A 20,313-nucleotide genomic window follows, 5' to 3' on the forward strand; every position below is an offset into this window, starting at 1 on the left:
CTTCCAGATGTTTAGAAGGTTGCATTCTGCCCAGAATAGCTACTGTTGAGGTTTCTTTCTAACAGGAATTACAAGCAGCAGGGTCAGCAAAAAAACTCTGAAACTTCCTCCATGTCTTTTTGTATGAATACTGTAAAGCTAGCTTCTGTCCTTCTGGAGAGTTGAAAGCCAAAGGTTCTTACAGGATGGAAGGGGGCAGTAAAGAAGGGAGGGAGAGGAAGGTAATGGAAAAGAGTGAAAGGCCTTAGCGGAGCATAGTGGTTTCTTCATTTTGCTTGCTGTGTTCTGTGATTCAACTGCCAACTTTGGATCTCCTGGGTTCAAACAGAGAGAATTCACTACATCTTTGCCACATTTAATATGCAGTGCCCACTACCTTTCCTCATTTAATATGTAATGCCAGATCAGCCCACATGCATATGCATAACCCCCTGGGGCTGCTTCTTGGACTGTTGAGGCCTCATAGTAGCTGGAGCCAAGTGGGATTATAGTTTCAGGATTGCAGACACCTTAGCAGTTCTGCTTGACAGGGCCATCTTAAGCATATCTGGCGCCCTCCGCCCCATTTCCCAGCACAGCTGTCTGGCGGGCGCAGCTGCGCGGCGCCCCCCTGACGCCCTGGCGCCCTGCGTCACCCAGCCTTACCGTAGGGCCGTCCTGCTACTTGACCTGGAAGACCTGCCATTCAGAGAGTTAAAGAGGCTGGGTGAAGCTGCCCTGAAGGGGGGTCTTATTGGGAAAGGCAAGCCTTCACCCCCACCCCAACCCACTTCTAATTGCCTAGATTGGCTGCTGCAAGTTAGGGGGTTGCCCAGGCTTGAGATACAGCAAGTCCTTAGGTCCTCTGTAAAACACTTTGGTTTCATCACTGGCGTTTGTTCACATGGCTAATAGATAACTTTATAGAAGTGAAAGTGCCCAGCATTTCCTGCCTAACATTACTGTTCCTCTTGTGTTTTATAGCCCACTTTCCTTGACTATGTGAAACCGCGTTCCTGGACTTGCCATCTTAAATTCTGACACCCTTTGGGATATCCCTCCGTGTCAAGGTCAGAAGATGTTTGTCTTTTAAACAATGACAAGAAGTTGGGCTAGCGTGTTAAAATGACTGCAGACTTTTTAAAGGGAAACTCTCTTTAGTTATGGCAAATGATGGCATTTTGTCACTCAAGGCAGCTAGGACTGCAGGTGGCTTGGCAGATGGTTCTCTTTCCTTTGGCAGCTCCAACCTGAGCCATTTCCATGCTGGTCATGAATCCTACTGAAAGGTTGGTGAAGGAATTTCCGGTAAAGACTTTTGCCTATTGCAAACAGTACTTTTTGTGTTACTGTCTGAAGTTGGCTGTATAGTGCTACCTTGGTTTAAGAACAGCTTAGTTTAAGAACTTGGATTAAGAATGCTGCAAACTTGGAAGTAGGTGTTTTGGTTTGTGAACTTTGCCTTGCAATAAGAACATGTTTTGCTTCCTATTGTCCCCCGCTGCTATGGGAAAGCACGCCTTGGTTTAAGAACACTTTGGTTTAAGAATGGACTCCTGGAACAGATTAAGTTTGTAAACCAAGGTACCACTGTATTGTGATTGGGGTTAGGCTTGCCTGTCTGACCGTAACCGTCCTTCTGAATTGCCTTTGGAAACGGGACACTTGCTCAGTATTTGTATACATTCTTTTGCTTGTTGCTACAGCACAATATGTGATGGAGCCAATGGCCCACAAAAAAAATGACTTTGCTTTTTATTTACTGTCACCAGACAACCTCTTTTCCTGCCCACTCCCAAGTATAGGCAGAGGCTTTGAGGGAGATGCAGGGCTATTTGCATTGGGGTATAGAAAAGGGAAGGAGAGTGGGAGAGAGACTTGGGGTTTCTTACCTTTCGCAAACCACGGCCCAAGCGAGGAGGGCTTGAGTCTGGAGATGTGTGTTACGGGACACTCTTCTTGTTGGAGGGCCAAGTTCACTTGCCACTTGAATGTGACTTTGTGGATACCTGGTTGGAGAAGCAGTAAGGTATTCTATACCCTTTTCCATGGAAGTAGCCATAATGTAAGCATATGAGTTTTGATTCATCCACAACCTTTAATTTGCCAAAACAAATAGTTGTTGTAATGTAAATTGGCCGAGGATACATGGAATCTGTTAACTTCTACTTTGAGGATAATGTTACTGATTCTTATGAGTCACAAAAGGTATGTTGTAACTTTTGTGCCTTGTTTTTGAGCTTTATCCCCCCCCCCCCTTTTGAATAAATTTTCACTGGTGTACCATTTAGGTGTAGGATCTTAATAATCTTAATAATATGAGCAGTAAAGGTTGGTCTTTTCCTTACCAGGCTTACTTTGCCCTTTGGCCTCCGATCCAATAAAACAGGCAGCATTAAATTAAGTACCACAATTAAGGTGCCATGTGTTCCAGGTTTATTTGACGAAGGTGGGTGTGTCATTGATATACCCATATATTCCGGCGTATAAGAAGACTGGGTGTATAAGACCACCCCCAACTTTTCCAGTTAAAATATAGAGTTTGGGATATACTCACCGTATAAGAAATTCGACCCGGCGTATAAGACGACCCCCGACTTTTGAGAAGATTTTCCTGGGTTAAAAAGTAGTCTTATATGCAGGAATATACAGTATGCTAATTTTTGTGGATTTGGGGGAAAGTGCCACCTGGATTGAATATGATGAGCAGTGGTTTCAAGATGCCCAACGTCAAGTACAGTATTTAATCTAGTTCAAAACTTTAAAATTCTTTGAAACAGTATTCACTTTTGGAGAAAGATGAGGAAATATGAGCATCTGAATTTGGATCAACACCCTGTGTAAGCTCCAAAGGAGTCTGATAAGTTCCCTTAACAAACACACTGTTTTTAGAGGCTACTCACTTGTAGTTGCAGGTTCTAGATAGAGGTGTGAGGGAGACTTCTGTTCCTAGAACATTGCAAACTCTATGTGCAGATTGTAGAATTGCTAAATCAGTGTTACCATTATAGACATATCCCTTCCAAAAAGCTTTTTGCTTTGGTCTTAAATTGTCTATGATGGCACTGTAATTGTCATTATAAGATGGCCTGGATCCACCCAAAGAATTTTCATCGCATTGTGTCCTTTTCTGCTGCTTGTTTAAAGAGAACCACCCAAACCTCTGTCTTCAGAATATAATTTGAAAATTTTATCAAATAAATCCTGTTATCTTTGGGAAATATGTGTACTTTTTTCTAAGGGGGACGTTTGGGAAGATCAATATACGATACTAATTGTAGTCAACCTCATGCTTTGGGACTGAATCTGTGAATGTAAACTGGATGGGCACAACATGATTTTAAATCTCCTGCAAATGATCTACACAACTGATTGTAACCTTTCTACCTCTGTGACAAGGCATCCTGTTAATCTGGAAGGTGCTGGTTTGCAAGGCTGTAGTTTTCCTCTTTTCTCAGAGTGAGCAATGGAAAACATTTCTTGCACAGACGGTGGTGAGAAGAGGACCTTAAACTGTACTTGACACTGGAATGGTATCGCCAAGTCTCACTTGCATCTTTTTGTAATATGGAGAACATTGTGAGTCAGGGAAGGTTGTTGATGGTGGGATATAGAATTGTTAACTGATTCCAAAATGTATTGAACTGTCTGTTGTGACCTATTCTGTTACTTGCAAGGGATTATGTGATCTATACTGTACTACAGAAATTGAAATATATTTTGCTATTCATGAAACTTGTCTGCCTACATTCATTCCAGCCTCGGTGTACTGCACCTAGACAACGAACTGGTTGAAAGTGTGGTATTCTCCATTCTGTGTTTATGTTTTATGCTGTATTTTGTATTCTCATTTTGTATTTTTCTGCTGTGAACCGCCCTGGGATTTTGGGATGAAGGGTGAGCTGCAAATTTAAATCATCATCATCATGGTCATCTATGCACATCTGTGGTGTGCATTTAGACATGGGATTTGCAAGAAAATGCTGCAACGTGGAGTGTGTCTGTTCAGTGTGCTAGTCCAGCAGGGCTTCATCCATTATCATTTGGTCTCCCCTTCAATTTTCTCTTTCTCTGCTCCCCTCCCCACACTCAGCATTCTATGCCCACCGGGGGTACCACCTTGAATAAAATATTGGGGGGCGGGGCAGGTAAGCCCCACCCTGCAAAACTGATCGCATGAAGTGGTGCACGCACACCATTTGACTGCCCATCAGCTGGGAGGTGGGGTGGCCACCTCAAATATTGGGGGTGGCGAAGGGACCTTCACCCTTGGGAGTTGGCTCCCATGATGCCCACCGAGTAACAGGCTGAGTTTGCCCTACTACGATTCCCCTTTTCCAAGCAGAAGTGATTCCTGCTTTTATATGTAAGCCATCTAAGGGGTCATCTGGACTCATAGCAGAGCATGAAGATAGGCCTTTATAAACCAGCCGCCTATTATCCCTAAATGCGAGGTTGGGGGGGGGGGCTGTGGTGAAGAGGGTTAAAGATAACCCACTTATAATTTCTGCAGGTTTCAAGAGCTGGGTGTGAAGTTTCAAGGGTGAGGTGAACGGCAGTGGAGAGAGCAGGACAGTGTTGCTATCCCTGCACTGCAATTTGGGGGACAGGGTGGGGTAGAGCCCTGGAGGACCCACCAATGCCCTGTGTTTTATCCCTATTGTGCTTGGAGGGCAGGAGGGGTTCACAAGCAACCCGGGTCATGCTCTCTGCCTTGTCAAATGCGGGGAGGGGGCAAGACTGGGCCTTTTTCCAGCTGAAACTCCCTGGAACTCAGTTCTGGCACCTCTCCAAGGGGCACCATGGCCAATTCTAAGGGAACGAAGAAAGCGATCCTGGCCAGTTCTGGCACCTCTCTTTCCATAAAAATATCTCTGAGCAAGACTGAGACATAATTACAACTGATAGACATTAAGACTGGCATCTGTTAGATCATAGTAAAAGCAACAACTGCTCAAAAGGCAGGTCTCAGGAAAGATTTTCCATTGCATACAGCATTACCCTCTCATAAAATTAGGGGGCCGCAGGTGAGTGTGGGGTTATGACATTGAGTAGATCAGCGTTTCTCAACCGCTGTTCCGCGGCACACTAGTGTGCCGCGAGACGCTGGCTGGCGTGCCGCGACGTGCGGCGACGAGAAGGGCGATTTGCAGTCATAATTATAATATGATATAATATTTTTTTCACGGAACAAGTGTGCCGTGGCCCGAAAAAGGTTGAGAAACACTGGAGTAGATCACCAAATCAACACGTGAAGCGTGGGGCTGCAGCTAGAGGGATCTCCACCCCCACACCCTTGCAAAACGCCCCTCTGATAGAAGGGCCACTCCGCCTTCCTTGAATTGCCCCTCCGCAGTCAACTGCATTTACAGCCATAGGCTCTACTGACTGGCAAGGGGACACAAGCATTTTCTAAAGTGTAGAATTTGTTTTTACTATTTGTACATAAAACACTGCGACTCAGTAAATAGAAAAAGGGATCCATCCCTATTTCTGTGTGTGGTCCTTTGCCAGAAAGGGGAGATGGACACGTCAGTGCCCATTCCTTCCTATGTCAAATTATTTGGCATCTGCAATGATTTCCTAAGGAGCCACCCCAGCTGAACCCGAGAGGCTCTAACCCAGAGAATGAGATGCGCACCTCTACACTTTTTTTCTGAGGGTGCAAGCGCGGTGGAGCAGCCTTTTCTCGCGCGCATGCTCTGTTGCTTCTTACGGAAAGGACCCTTCCCTGCCCCCATCACCGTTGTCAACGCGTCTAATTCGGTGCCTTCAAAAAAAAATTCTAAAATCGGGCGTGTGAGATAGAAAGAAGCGGGCGGATAGCGGGGATGAAAGCCGGGACCGCCTGGCGGAAGTTCTGGGCGGAAGCGGCCTCTGCTGTCAGGCGCTCCGAGTGACGCCTGCGAGAGGCGTGCGCGGTTCCCATGGCAACGGACGCGGACGGGAACCATGCAAAGAGAGGTAAAGGGAGCCGCTGCCTCTCCTCCGCTTCTTCCCCCGAGATGCTGCCGGGGGGGGGGCGACTTCCCGGCGAGCTCTGCGCCCCCCCCCCGGGCTCCCTACCTGCAGCCGGGCGAGGCTTCTAGTCCTCATGGAGCGCGTGGCTCGCGGGGATCGAGAAGTGGGGCGAGGCGCCTCTGTGGGGATGGGAAGGGAGAAGGGAGGCCATTCACACGTGCCCCATTCCCTTTCAGGACAGCGGGGTCGCCATGCAGCAGGCGGTGTGACCTCCAGCAGCCCTGAAGCCACGAACCTTCTGAGGAGGTGAGAGCGGAGAATTGGGATTATTACCAGATCCATATCATGTCTGAAGGCATCAAAGCAACAGAAGTGGCCTGCCTAGGTCAGGAATGCAGAACCAGCGTCGGGTTGCCAGACTCCCGATTCTGGTCAGCCCTTCCCAGCCTTTCCCGCGGTGAGGGATGGGGGGAGAGGCAGCCTCCAAAACTCCTGGGTAGCCACAGCTTCCCCATCCCTGGCAGAAGCAAAGGTGCGGTCTTGGGAAACGGGGCTCTATAAGTTCTACTCTGTTGTATTTTAAAAGCAAAACAGCGTACTAAAGTAGAAACAAAACAGTCCAACACTTACTCCCTTTTCTTTAGTCCTCCCTCCTCTTGCCGTTTCCCCAAATCTACTGACCGTTTCAAAACAAATACATGTATCTTATGACAGTATTCATGCCTCTCTCTACTCAGTTTTACAGGGGCAAGGTGGTCTGAAACGGAGTATATCTCAATAGCAAGTGACTCTCTACTGCAGGGGTCCAACTTCTTCCTTGTAAATGGGCTAACTGCCACAGATGGAGCAGCTTGCAGTGCAAGCAGAAATGTAGGAACACAGTGTGTGCCTCCTGCAATTTATATCCTTTCCCCCATGCTAGCATACCTTCTTAAACCAAGGCTGAAATTGAATCAGGTCCATTGCAGTTATACAGTCTATCCATGTGGGTTATATATCCCTTCCAGATATATGCAGCAGCCAACAATCTGTGAGTCAGTGAGCAAGCCAGCCAAAATCAACATTTCAGCATGTCCGCAAACAAAGGACTCGTTCCAGTGCCTCCGTCTACTTCAAAGCAAGAAAACAAAAAACACAGAGATGCTTCTTCCTTAGTATCTGTCAGCAAGGATAGTAACGGTAAATCTTGCAGCAGGTTGTTCAGTAATGTATAGCTGCAGCCAGGATTGAGTTTTGTTGACTGCCTCTGTCTGCAGTGTTTGGATTCCTGAAAGTACTGCGATATATTTGTAGGAGTAGGACCGTTTCTCTTTGGTTCAGTTCAAGCACATTTTGGGCCTAACAAGATACAGTATGTGGTTGTTGCCATCAGAGTGCATGGGGAGAACAGGTCCTTCAGGAGTCAAGGAAGTAGGGCATGTGGGGCTCAGGTTAAGAAGAGGTGGTTGGATCTGAATCCCTTGTGTCTGCTGTTTGTTATTGTCTATAGCAGGAATATCAATTCTTTCACCTCTTCTATAGGTATGTTTTAATATGACTCTTTACATATGGTTGCTTATCATTTAAAGAAGTGGTTTTCCGATAATAAAGATACAGTGGTGCCTTGCTAGACGAAATTAATTCGTTCCACGGGTCTTTTCTTATAGCGAAAAATTCGTCTAGCGAATCCCATAGGAATGCATTGAATTTTTTTGAATTTTTTTTGCCCATAGGAACGCATTAATTGAATTTCAATGCATTCCTATGGGAAACCGCGATTCGCTAGACGAATTTTTCGTAAAACGCATTCGTCTAGCGAGGCAAGCTCCGCTCGAAAAATCCTTTTGTTAAGCGGAAATTTCGTTAAGCAGGGCATTCGTTAAGCAAGGCACCACTGTAACTGGAGGAGAAAATGTCTAACTAACGCTATGTTTCCTTGGTTTTGTATGTAGTCCTAAACTTTTGGTGACTCCATCATCACTATAAAATCCTGTTCATGCCATGGATTAAGTGAGGAGACTAGCCCTGCTGCAGACTTGAAAATAAAATTATAATATTTTAGTGCTGGTAGAGGAGGAGTTAAGCAATCTTGAACTTTTTTTGGGGGGGGGCATAATTTATGAAATGTCAAGTTGGTGTTGAAGCCAGGTACGGTCAGTGCTACTCAAGTTTAACACTTTTTAAAGTAATTTTTTAAAAACCCAATTCTTCATTAGTGGCAGGGTGCCCAGTTGTTAAAGAATTTAAAAACACTTGGAATGAAACACATGGTCACAAAATGTTGCGGGCATCAGGGAGGCCAGTCTGTTGCTTACTGTTAGTGTGGGTAAAGGTGCTATGTAATAAGTGACATTTAGAGTCTGGTAACCATGTTCCACACAGCACTATTTCTTTATATATAACAAAAATTATATACCACTATGTCATTAAAAATATTGAAGCAGTTTACAGAAATAAAACTGCAGTTGGATGCAATGCTTGAGGCGGAGTCACAAAGCATTGAGTGCTGAGGAAATACAGGGTTTCTAGAATAAAATTGCTTCTTTGAGAAAAACCACACAAATTTTGCAGATTAAAAACTGATATAATTTGGGGAAGGGCTGTAGCTAGGTAGAGCATCTCCCTTGCATGGAGAAGACCCCAGGCTTGCTCCCTGGCATCTCCAGGTAGGGCTGGCTATGCCACCTGCCTGAAATTCTGGAGAGCTGCTGCCAGTCCGGGAAAACAGTATCAGCTGGATGGGCCACTGGATCTGACTTAGTATAAGGCACCTTCCTATGTCCCTATGATAGGCTTGAAAAGCTCTCAGTCTCCACTGGTCCCATATCAAATTATTTTTCTTTAAATCTTGAGTTAATTTTCTCTCCCCGTTTTCATTTGCTAGTCTGGGATTTTATAAGCGTCTGCCTTACACCTTAGCATTTTTCGGTAGGAATGAGCCAAATGGGGGGGAAAATGTTGAGAAGAGTGATGTACTTTCAGGCTGTGTTTGCATGTGATGGCTTAACTAAAACCATGATTGCATATGAACTAGGAGCCAATGGTTACTAGCTAAACAAGCCAACATTGTGTGAATTAGTATCTGTGCTATGGATTTGTTGCTATTATTCTGTCTCTGCATTTAGATCCATCGTTTCACAAAGATTTGGATGGGTTGTAAGTTACAGGCACACACAGAGAAGATTGGTCAACAAGAGTGGAGTAATGGGAAGAGCAGGTGGTGCTCAAAATAAATAAAGAAATAAAATAAAAACCCCATTTGCTTCCATCATTCTTGTTCTCATCTTCCCTGTCAACTCTCACCCATCCCTCTCCAGTTTAGCTAGGAGTCAGTGTGCCTTCTGCAGTTACGCCTGCTGCCATGTTGGTTTCAGCAGTTTCCTCAAAATTTCTTTGGTTGAAACCAAGAGGGCAGCGGGCAGCCCTGGCAATTTGCTCCACCATTCCCTGCCAGCTTATCAGGCAGCGTTGGGAAGGGTGCCTTTCTTCTTATCAGGTGTGCTGTTGAGCCTTGCATGCTTGGCTGGAGCCAGTTCAGGTGATGCTTGGCTGAACAGAGAATCTACTGCTGCACAACATTTTGAAATGGGGAAAATAAACAAAAAATGAATCCTTTCCTCGGAACATCTGGCAACTTGTGGTGGTGTTGGGAGAGTGCAGAATGATGACAGTGGCAAAGAAGAGGGGACAGTTGTGCACTGGCAATGGAGGGTCTATGGTAGCATGGGCATCCTCTCAGTCCTCCCACATGGCTGTTTCCAGTGCATATATGTTGCAGTTTGATCAAAGAACAGAAATTAAAAGCATATCAGAATGTATCTCCCATGTGAGACTTTGAATGCTCCAAGCACCTTTTAAAAATCCTGAGTATCGTGTACCTGTAAAGCAGAGCTTTCCAAACTTTTCATGTTGGTGACACACTCTTTAGACGTGCATCATTTCACAATGCAGTAATTCATTTTACTAGCAAACCAGAACCCCGGGAGGAGCGCGGGGAGTGTTCATATGATACACCTACACACTACAACTGACACACTAACATGTTGCGACACACAGTCTGGGAAGCTCTGCCGTAAAGTAATAACTCTGCGAATGTAACATGGGCGTAGCCAGGATTTATTTTAGGGTGGCAGTCTTTATGTGGGGGGGGGGTAGAACTGAGTTATCTGTGATGCAATTGATCAGCTAGTTAAGTATATTTATTTATTTGTTTACTTGATTTGTTGGGGGGGGGGCAGTTGCACTCCTCTGTACCCCCTGGCCAAGACCATGGTATGTAAATGGGTATTTTTCTCTGTTGCTGCTGCTCCTTTCCTCCTTTAGCAATGCTCCTACTAAACAGTTACAGCGGGGGCTTCTGTAACTTTACTCAAAGGCCAGTTTATATTAGGGATAAATACGGATTTTAAATGTTACTCTTGAGCACCAGCTTGAAATGTGTGTGATAGAATTGTCAGCTTTAAGGTGTTTTGGGGGGGGGGGTTAAAGATAATTTGCTGCCACCACCAAATATTAACAGTTACTCTTTCTGTTTCTTGCTTTTTTCTAGAACTCCCTCAGTTAAGAGACAAGTCAGGTGCATTAGACAGTTCAAAGCCTCTGCCCACATCTTTACAGCGTGATTTCATCCCAGAAGAGATCTTTGTTGCACTGACCTCTGCTGCCAACCCAATCCCCTGTCCCAGTGTTTTAAGACCCCCCAAGAAAACAAAAAGTATAAAAGACTTTCAGGTGCATAAGTTCATTTCCAGTCTGTGAATATTTGCTTTTTAAATACAAAATTTGCCACAAAACCCACTTGCTGTGGATGTCTGCTGGTGACTGCGAATTATGCCAGGTGCACATAGACACCAGTATTTTAGGACAACACTTTGCAAAAGGGAGCATGATTTGGAACATGGTGGCATGAGAAATGCTATAGAACCTGAGGTTCACTGAATGGTGGGGGAGGCAAGAGACAGTAGTTGGGCCAAGGAACTGGCACTTAGAGTTTTATTAAGGAGATTTTAGTACTTCAGCTTTTGTTATTTTTCATACATATCACAAACTACTTTCAGCAACAGAAACTTTTGAGATTGGTTCAGTAAGAAACAAAGAAACAAGTCCTTGACAACACTTTGGGCATGTTGTATAAATAAAGAACCCATCCCTTTATTGCATCTGTTTTTTGCATGTTCTCCTTCCTGTTTTTGATGTATATTTCACATGCATCTCTCGCCAGCTCATAAAAAGGCTTCAGCTAAGACGTAGAAGAAACAGCTGACAGGATCTCACTGCTATGTGCATTTGTGTGTAATGTGTCATTAGGCTTATCAGTATTGGAGATTTAGTCTGTGCTTACCACCTGATCCCGAAGAACCTCCTGAACTAGTCTTTTCTGTTCACTCTTCAGGGGTGCATTCGTACTGCTGATGGGGTCTGGCAACATCCTGTACGCAGAAACAAGTTTCGATATCTGATAGAGCATCCAATTTGCCTCACAGGAGCTGGAAGGTAATAGAATGGAATTAATAGGGCCCTGGCATGTCACATGCCTCTTTGTAGTAGTAGTCCTAGGATTTGGGAGGCATAGTGCAAGGCTGAAGGAGAGTGCTAGGGAAACGCCCATTAAGTATGTTACAGAAGCGTGGCTAACCCGTGGTGATGGTGTGTTTGGAGATGAGCAGGAATGCCCATGAACCTGGCTATGACCCTAGAGCAGCTTCTGCTAACTTGGCGCCCTCCCGATGTTGTTGGATGCAATCCCTCCCAGCTAGTTCTGCTGGTGATCAGGGATGATGGTTGTACTCCAAAACGCAGGAGGGCACCAGGTTGGGGAAGACTGGCCTAGAGACTGCTCTTCAGCCAGTTTCCTCATGCTGCTGCCTGCACCCACAGAGCCAAACCATTCTAGTGCATGGGAGGCTGCATATGTTGCTCAGCGTTCAGCAAGCTGGCTCTGTTTCACACTCGGGTTTAACTTGTGGCACACTTGGCAAAAGCGGTGGCCACCACTGTTTGAAAACCAGCCCTTTCAAGACCCCAAGACCTTCCTTGTCAACACATTGTTCCATTTTATCTCGGGGATAGGGGGAGCCATGAAGGAGTTTGCCTTCCACTGAGAGTAATCCGCTAGAGGGTGGATGTTGGTGGTGGGTAGACCAAAAGTGGCTGGGAGCAGAGGCAAGAAACGGGCAGATCTTCTCTCTTTCTTTTTCTGTCATCCCCTTTCTCTTTTTCCACCTCTTCCCATCAAGCAATCACTACCGTAGCTCTTGGAAGAGATCTGAACTGATTGGTTGCAGTGGACTCCCTCCTCCTTGCCAGAGTTCTCAACTGATCACTTGCAGAGTCTGTCCCCCCCCCCTTCCATCGCTCCATCTGGCTCCCAGCCCCATTTCTCCTGCAGGATGTCTCTGAATACCAGTCACTGGGGAACAATAGCATGAGAGGGCTGCTGTATTCATAACTTGCATGTGGTCTTCCCATAAGCATCTGATTGGCACACCTTTTGGGGTTCACTTCAGGCAGCAAGATGTTTTGGGCCAGCATTGGTAATAGCCAGGGGTTATCGGAGAACAGGTAAAGTCCTTGCAGACTGGAGGTAGGCAAAGAAGACCCAGGTAACCACCGACTAGTTAGCTTGAAATCAATACCAGGAAAGGTCCTTGAACAGATAATTAAATAGTTGGTCTGTGAACACTTTGGAAAGAATGCTGTGATTACTAAGACCAGGCACCCCCAAACTTCGGCCCTCCAGATGTTTTGGACTACAATTCCCATCATATCTGACCACTGGTCCTCATGGGAGTTGTAGGCCAAAACATCTGGAGGGTGGCAATTTGGGGATGCCTGACTAAGACCCAACCTGGGTTTCTGAAAAACAAGTCATGCCAGACAAATCTCATTTCTTTTTTTGATAAAAAAAGTTACAAGCTTGGTGCATTAGGACGTAGTGTATTTCATTTCATTTTTTATTTGTATGCCGCTTTTCAACAGTTAAAAACAATGCTCAAGGCGGTTTGACAAAGTCCCCTATTATATTCTTGTGGAGAAGCTGGTAAAATGTGGGCTGGGCAAGGTTAACCGGCTGACTGACCAAATCCAAAGAGTGCTCACGAATAGTTCCTTGTCATCTTGGGAAAAAGTTAAAAGTGAGGTGCTGCAGGGGTCTGACCTTGGATGAAGGAATTGAGGGGAGGTTCATCAGATTTGCATGTGACACCAAACTGAGAGGGGTAGCCAATGCAGAAGACAGAATCAGGATTCAAGATGACCTTAACAGATTGGAGAATTGGGGCCAAACTAACAAAATGAATTTCAATAGGGAAAAATGTAAGGTTCTACAGTTGTAAGGTTCTACACGTAGGCAGGAATAAACAGATGAGGTTCATAAATATAAATTGGGAGGAGCTTTGTTTGCCAGTAGTATGTGTGAAAAGGGTCTAGGGGCCTTAGTAGATCACAAGCTTAACATGAGTCAACAGTGTCATACAGCAGCAAAAGAAGAAGAAGAAGAAAGGGGGGGGGGGTAATTCTATTCTAGACTTCATCAACAGTAGTGTCCCAATCAAATGAAGTCATAGTACTATTCTGCCTTGGTTAGATCCCACCTGGAGTACTGTGTCTACAATTTAAGAAGGCTATTGCCAAGCTGGAATGTGTGTAGACGAGAGGAACCAAGATAACCAAGGGTCTGGAAGCCAAGCTTTATGAGGAACAATTGAGGGAGTTGGGTAGGTTTAGCCTGGAGAAGAGGAGACTGAGAGGAGATACGATAGCCATCTTCAAATATCTAACGTGGGTAGGACCTGAACCAATGGCTTCAAGTTACAAGAAAGGAGATTCTGACTGTACATCAGAAAGAACTCGTGGACTCTTACAACTCTACAACTCTATGATTCTGTGTTATATGAGGGTGGCTAACCATAATCAAGGTACTCAGGGAGAATGGGAAGATTGTAGCTGCAGCAAGGGTTTTGAGGCAGAACAGTCAGGCAGAAAGTGGTAGGACTTGCCTTTGGATCAGATACTTAGTGAATTATTGATACCAGAAGAGAGGTGGTGGCTGCACAGTGGACCAATTGCACCTTCATAACTGAATGATGGTTTTCTTTGTGTTTTTAAGGGACGTCTCTTTTCTCTATGACCTCGCTTCTGAGAAAGAGGCAAAGAATCCTCCCCCAACTCCTGTATCTCACAAAACTTCAACAAATTTGCAGCAGCAGGAACCCAGTGCAGCTAAGCTTGTGAGTTGAATCTGACTCTGTATTGAGGGACTGTGATAACTTTAAACACAGGAATCAGCTTTTACAAATTCTTTCAGAATGGTGACTTCTCTTTCAGTATATCTGAAGAAGTGTGCATGCACACGAAAGCTCATACCAAGAACAAACTTAGTTGTTCTCTAAGGTGCCACTGGACTATTTTTTTATATTATATATATATATTTTTCTACTGCGTCAGACCAACACGGCTACCGACCTGATTTCAGAATGCTGAGAGACAATATGGACTCTGAGCTGAGCATTGACTAGAGTGTTCTGAATTTTTTTTCACCCAGCATAATAATTTAAATCTGGAATGAGCAGTGGGAATTAAAAATGAAGACTTTACCATTTTTGTGTACCATTGTTTTCTAAGCTTGCTAAATTCATTCCCCAAAGCCACAAGGAGTCTGAGATGGCATTTGCCTATTTATTTTGCTTGGCTGGAAAAAAAAACCCTGTTAGGAAACATTTACGCATTGATTTCTAGGCTGTACATAATAGTCCTGTAGCACTTAATCACAGTTAGTTTTTCTTAAAGATGGTTAAGCACTTAATCTGGATAATTGCCCCAGCCGGAAGGCAGGCATGCAGATGGGCAGGCAGGCAGGCAGGCAGGCAGGCAGGCAAACAAACAAGTGGGCAGTTGGAAACCAAGGCAACACCTCTAGTGAGGGAAAGCAAGTCTATATATTTATTTCGTGGCGACCCACATAAACGCGGTCGTGTGCGAGTGGGATGCACATTAAGTTGAGGTGTGTGTGCCTGTCTAAAAACCCAACTCAAAATATCCTCTTGGGAGTATGTGGATTCCTTATGTCTCATACTAGCATATTATAAGACCTTCTCTGTCTGTTCTGTCTTTAGCCAGCAGGTATAGCAGACAGTCTTGTTCCAGAGGAATTTCATATTCTAAAGAACAGAGGTGTCCTGCGCTTGCAGTATTATGATGAGTGAGTGTTCCTGTACTACTTTTAATTGCTCCTGCATTGCATCCAGGAGTGATTCACTTGGACCTGCTACTGCTTACTCGGAGGGAACAGGTGAGGCAGTGGTGAGGCTGTGCCTGTGTACCAGCTGGAGCTCCAGGTCGGTTCCACCGCCTTGCCTTGCCCCTCCATGTTCTGGCGAGCAGCAGTGACTCAGCTGCCAGGAGGCCAGTGCTGTAGCTCCACCCCACCTGGCGAGCTGTTCCTGGTTGCCCCTAATAAATGAGATGAAGTGGCAAGGCCAAAAGTACCAGCATCTGGGCAGGAAACCTATAAAAATTCTATTTCACCATTTTGCCGAGTTCAACACTTTCCATTTTTGCTCCGATCCTCACACAGATATTTAACAGATATTTTGTATGAAGTACGTTTACATTGTAAAATTAGCCAAAGCAAATTCCAAGTACTGTAGGTAAGTACTTGGCAAATAAATTACTATTCTATTCTATTCTATTCTATTCTATTCTATTCTATTCTATTCAACTCAGGGATGCTCAACTTGCATATATTCTCAGGAACTGAAAATGCCACCCAAACTGACTTCCTCATGGATGGCCTGGCAGTATAATGAACTTGGTATCAGAATGAGGTTTTTTAAAATAAACAAAATCTCAATCATAGGTGTGAACGAGGGAAACTGCAAGCAAATTTGCCAGTGTGGTGTAGTTGTTAAGAGCAGTGGACTTGTAATCTGGGGAACCGGGTTCGCATCTCCGCTCCTACACATGCAGCTGCTGGGTGACCTTGGGCTAATCACACTTCTTTGAAGTCTCTCAGCCCCACTCACCTTACAGAGTGTTTGTTGTGGGGGAGGAAGGGAAAGGAAATTGTGAGCCACTTTGAGACTCCTTCGGGTAGTGATAAAGCGGGATATCAAATCCAAACTTCTTCATCGTCGTCTTCTTTACTATGGATCGATTAACAGAGCCCAGAAGCCAGAAATCTGAATTAGGACTTGAAAGCGTGAATCAGGGTTGCACGCTGCCCATTGGGCATCTCTGATCTGGCACTTTTCTCCCAGCCTGATTCACTTCTTGTACTGGAGTTAGACTGGAGGGAAAATAAATTTGAATGACACAAGGTGGGAAAAGTACAAGGACAAACATGGATGCATAATCACATCTAGCCTAGCCCTTCATTTGGGCCCCATTTCTGCATGATAAATATATACCAGATTACCATTCCCCAGCCCCACTCTTTTCCTTACTCAGGTTCATTGCTGTAGTTGTTTTAAGTCACCACGAGTCTCATTGTAACAGAGAACTTCAATTAATTCACTTGCCTGCAACAGAGTGGCCCGTCTCTTAGTCTAATGTATTTTTAAATTTATACAATAAAAATAAAATAAATGGTTGAATCTTAGAGTCCAAAGAGATTTTTCAAATACAGTAGTCTATTGCTGTTAACATCATCATTATTAATCTGTTGCAGTAAATATACAACCCTACTTGAAGACGATGAAAGCAGACTGCGGGTTTTCCCATCCATGTGAGTGACACAATGAATCAAGATGCTTTTGTAGTGCATGCTATAGAATGTGTTGTAAATCAGGCATGTCCCTTTCCTGATGCCTTGTTAGGAAGCCATCTGGGAGGCTGGAGGTCCTGCAGCTGATGAAGGTGATGGACACCATGCTGGAAAGGGCTGGAACAGATGATAAGGATGTTGGCGTAACAGGGGTTTCACAGGTAAATAATTCCTGCCAATCCTGATTCAATCTCATCGTCCTTGATATTGCCCACTTCTAGTTTACTGTACATCATTGCTGGTGAACCTCTAGTTTATGAGCCTCGTTAGGCCTGCCAGACCTCAGAGACTGTCCCCCAGCCATTTGGGGGCAAGCGATGCCCACCTACCCTAGACCTGACATCATATACATAGCTGCCAAGTTTTCCCTTTTCTCGCGAGGAAGCCTATTCACCATAAGGGAAAATCCCTTTAAAAAAGGGATAACTTGGCAGCTATGATCATATATGAGAATTCCAGCTGCAGCTCTGGCTAAAGGAAGGGGAATTGACAGTGCACTCTCAAGTATGCTACCTATTCTTCCTTTGCATCAAAGTCACCATCGCTTTTCAAACTTGGCACTCTTTTTCAATGCCTTGCCATGGCAACGGAAAAAAGGTGCCACATTCAAAAAGAACCGGCTTTTTGATGCAAAGAAAGAAGCAGGAGTTCACTCTCAGGGCATTCCCAATTATTCCTTTGCCCTGGCTTAGATTTAAGCTGCACCCGCAAGGGAGCATTTTTCTTTTGCAGCCATGGCTTAAATTAAAGCCAGGCTACGAATGAAGAATCTGGTGCACTCCTGATTCTTTGCTTTCAAGCAGAATCACTTGAAAGAATCAGCCCTGCTCCCCCTCAAAGTGGTTGATGCTGGGATTCGGTTTAGGGTTCCCGCTCTGGCTGCACATGCTTGCTAGGAACAGTTGACTGGCAGGTTGAATATTAGCAGGTTGAAAATCAGAGCCAAGTACTGTACAGTGGTACCTCTACTTACAAATAACTCTACTTACGAATTTTTCTACTTACAAATGGAGCTCCGTCCGCCATCTTGGATGCGGTTTAGATAGGATTTTTTCTACTTACGAATTTTTAGATAGGGTTGCTTCGACTTACGAATTTTTTCTCCCTATGGGATTCGACTTACAATTTTTTTCGACTTACAAATGTGTGTTCGGAACGCATTGAATTTGTAAGTAGAGGTACCACTGTATTCCTGAACATTTTTGCCAATTGTTCTGCCAGAAACAGAGATTCACGTGGATTCCGACAAGGCAAAGAACAAAGATTTGCTCCTTCATAACATAATTTATTTAAAGGCAGGGTAGAACAAAAGCAGGGAGCTGATATCCACTCAGCTACTGGGAACCTGTAAAAGCAAGAGATGCGGGCTCCAAGAGCGAGCCGTGGCACTTACCAAGGCCCTGGTCATTGCAGGCGCTCCAGAGACTTGTGTACTTTTAGCTTAAATTAATCACACTTTCATTTGATTATCTTTAGTATGTGATGCATGCCTGAACTGAAGTCAAACTCACCCCAAGACACAGGGAGACTGCATAGGATACATAATGTCATTCTTCTCCCGCATACTTTGAACTTACATGCAGCTTGCCAGGATGCTTGACTAACACCTTTTTCTATTACCAGTTCTCTAAGGTGTCAAGGTGGGATGCGGGTGGCGCTGTGGGTTAAACCACTGGGCCTAGGGCTTGCTGATCAGAAGGTCGGCGGTTTGAATCCCCGCGACGGGGTGAGCTCCCGTTGCTTGGTCCCAGCTCCTGCCAAGCTAGCAGTTTGAAAGCATGTCAAAGTGCAAGTTGATAAATAGGTACTGCTACAGCGGGAAGGTAAACGGCGTTTCCATGCGCTGCTCTGTTAGCTAGGGATCATGGGAGTTGTAGGCCAAAACATCTGGAGGGCCGCAGTTTGGGGGTGCCTGCTCATCTTGCTCTTCCTGGTTTAAAGCTTTCTGTGTCACTGAAGCAGTCTTGTGTTCTGTATTGATATACTTTGTCCTGTATTCATATACTATGACATATTGCTGTGGAGTTTGGACATAGTTCTTTCCTGACTTATCAGGTGTTTTGTTGCCATTAAGAGGCTTGTTGCTGTGTTGTCAAACAGAAAGAATAAGTGGAAGTAATCTTAGATTACCTGATGGAGAGAATTAATATACTGGAGTACAACATGGAATCTAGTAGTTAGGGCAAAGGCAGACATAGCATTTTAAGAATGGCAGGGGAGGTTTGATAGCACTTTCACTCCTTTGTAAATTATTTAATAATACAATATTTAAGATAAGGGCCAAACATATATGCAAACAAACACATATGTGATTTAAAAATACTGTATTATCCACCTGATAAATGAAGAACATGACTGAAGCATTTAACTGACTGGCATTAATTTGTTAATTTAAATAATGTACATTCCTCCTTTCAATAAAAATACTTTCAAGGTTGCTTAGAAATAAAAGCAATAAAAAACCCCAATGATGACAACAGACATTTGGCCAATAAAGGCAGTAAGAAACAGCTCATGCTTAGCTCTACAAAGATCACAACTTCTTTCTTGCCTCTTTCCCAAGATGCACAATGTCTTGGAGGTGCTTAAGGTTGAACAGAACATCTACAACATAGTGTTTCATGAAATCATCCGACAAGTCAGTGTGGACTGTGCAGAACGGGGAGAGCTCCTTTCCAAGCTCAGGTCAGCAATCTAAAGAGCTCAACACCTTAAAATTAGTCCTGCAAGAATAGGAGTATGTGACTATTTTGGCTTGTACTGCAGGGTTGAGGGTCTGTGCAATTATAGACAAGTGCAGAAAAAAACACAGCTTGTGGTACTGCACTAGACACAGAAGTCAGCTTTCTGGGAATGTTGCCTTTGATTTTTTTTTTCAACTACTTGCTAGTCCATGTGATGTCACATCCCACATTCTTTATTTCCTGTTTCAAGATGTGCTTGAAAGTGTGTGGGAAATGCCTGGTGAAATGTGAGAGAGCCGGGGTGTCTGAATAAGATTCCTGGGGTCAGGAGGCAGGTCATCGTTGCCCTGCATGCCATCTCCATGGATAGCAGAAGAATAATTATGAAGCTGCAGCATTTAGTCAGCTATCTTTGTCATCTTTCTTTGACACGTTTTAAATGGAAAAAACCTTCCACCTTGTGCAGAGATTTGACTCAAGTTGTCGCTCATGCACCTCAATGAATGCATTAATAATCTATTAATTTAACAAAGAGCAAGCAAGCCCAAACATTAGCAAAGTATGAAACGAAACCCTAATACACATCTCAAGGATTATTACATTTAATAATGCTGCATGATGATTCCAATCCACACAATGACAAAGATAGCTGACTTCTGCACTAGGGCTGGAAATGGAATTTAAACGTTGGTTTTGCATGGGGTCAGCTAGTGCTAGTTTCCCCATAAGGACATATGGAGGGCATTACGTTGGCTACCCCCCTCATACACCAATATATTTCCTGAGGTTATAATATTGATGTGTGTCAGGACAGATAAGGCACTTTTGCTGTGTCGTATCAACTTGTTTTCAGCATTCTGAGCGTATTGAGAGTTCTAACTGCTTATGTGCACAAAGGTTTATTCTATATTTATTGTTCCCCAACTATTTTCAGAAAGGATTCTCTCT

The 20,313-nt window shown here is 44.3% G+C and overlaps 2 protein-coding genes across 7 annotated transcripts in view; both read left to right on the forward strand.

The window, feature by feature from the left end:
* LOC118089157 (sterol O-acyltransferase 1) overlaps positions 1-3,714 on the forward strand; it is a 64,249-nt gene extending 60,535 nt beyond the window's left edge. For all 4 annotated transcript variants that reach the window (XM_060276617.1, XM_060276621.1, XM_060276619.1 and 1 more), the window contains one exon: positions 964-3,714. In XM_060276617.1, coding sequence (XP_060132600.1) covers positions 964-1,020 — 57 coding nt within the window. In that variant the 3' untranslated portion in view covers positions 1,021-3,714. The remainder of the gene's footprint in view (positions 1-963) is intronic.
* Positions 3,715-5,873: 2,159 nt separating this feature from the next.
* Positions 5,874-20,313, forward strand: part of AXDND1 (axonemal dynein light chain domain containing 1) — a 43,708-nt gene continuing 29,268 nt past the window's right edge. Inside the window, exons 1-10 of one of the 3 annotated variants that reach the window (XM_035123955.2) lie at positions 5,874-5,943; positions 6,177-6,246; positions 6,948-7,119; positions 10,469-10,650; positions 11,312-11,412; positions 14,027-14,147; positions 15,033-15,118; positions 16,586-16,642; positions 16,734-16,842; positions 19,245-19,366. In XM_035123955.2, the coding sequence (XP_034979846.2) occupies positions 7,011-7,119; positions 10,469-10,650; positions 11,312-11,412; positions 14,027-14,147; positions 15,033-15,118; positions 16,586-16,642; positions 16,734-16,842; positions 19,245-19,366 (887 nt within the window). In that variant the 5' untranslated portion in view covers positions 5,874-5,943; positions 6,177-6,246; positions 6,948-7,010. The other 2 variants (XM_035123954.2, XM_035123956.2) reach the window with 2 other exon arrangements.

The sequence above is a fragment of the Zootoca vivipara genome, chromosome 7 (genome assembly GCF_963506605.1).
Source record: "Zootoca vivipara chromosome 7, rZooViv1.1, whole genome shotgun sequence".
In the NCBI taxonomy this organism is placed as follows: domain Eukaryota; kingdom Metazoa; phylum Chordata; class Lepidosauria; order Squamata; family Lacertidae; genus Zootoca; species Zootoca vivipara.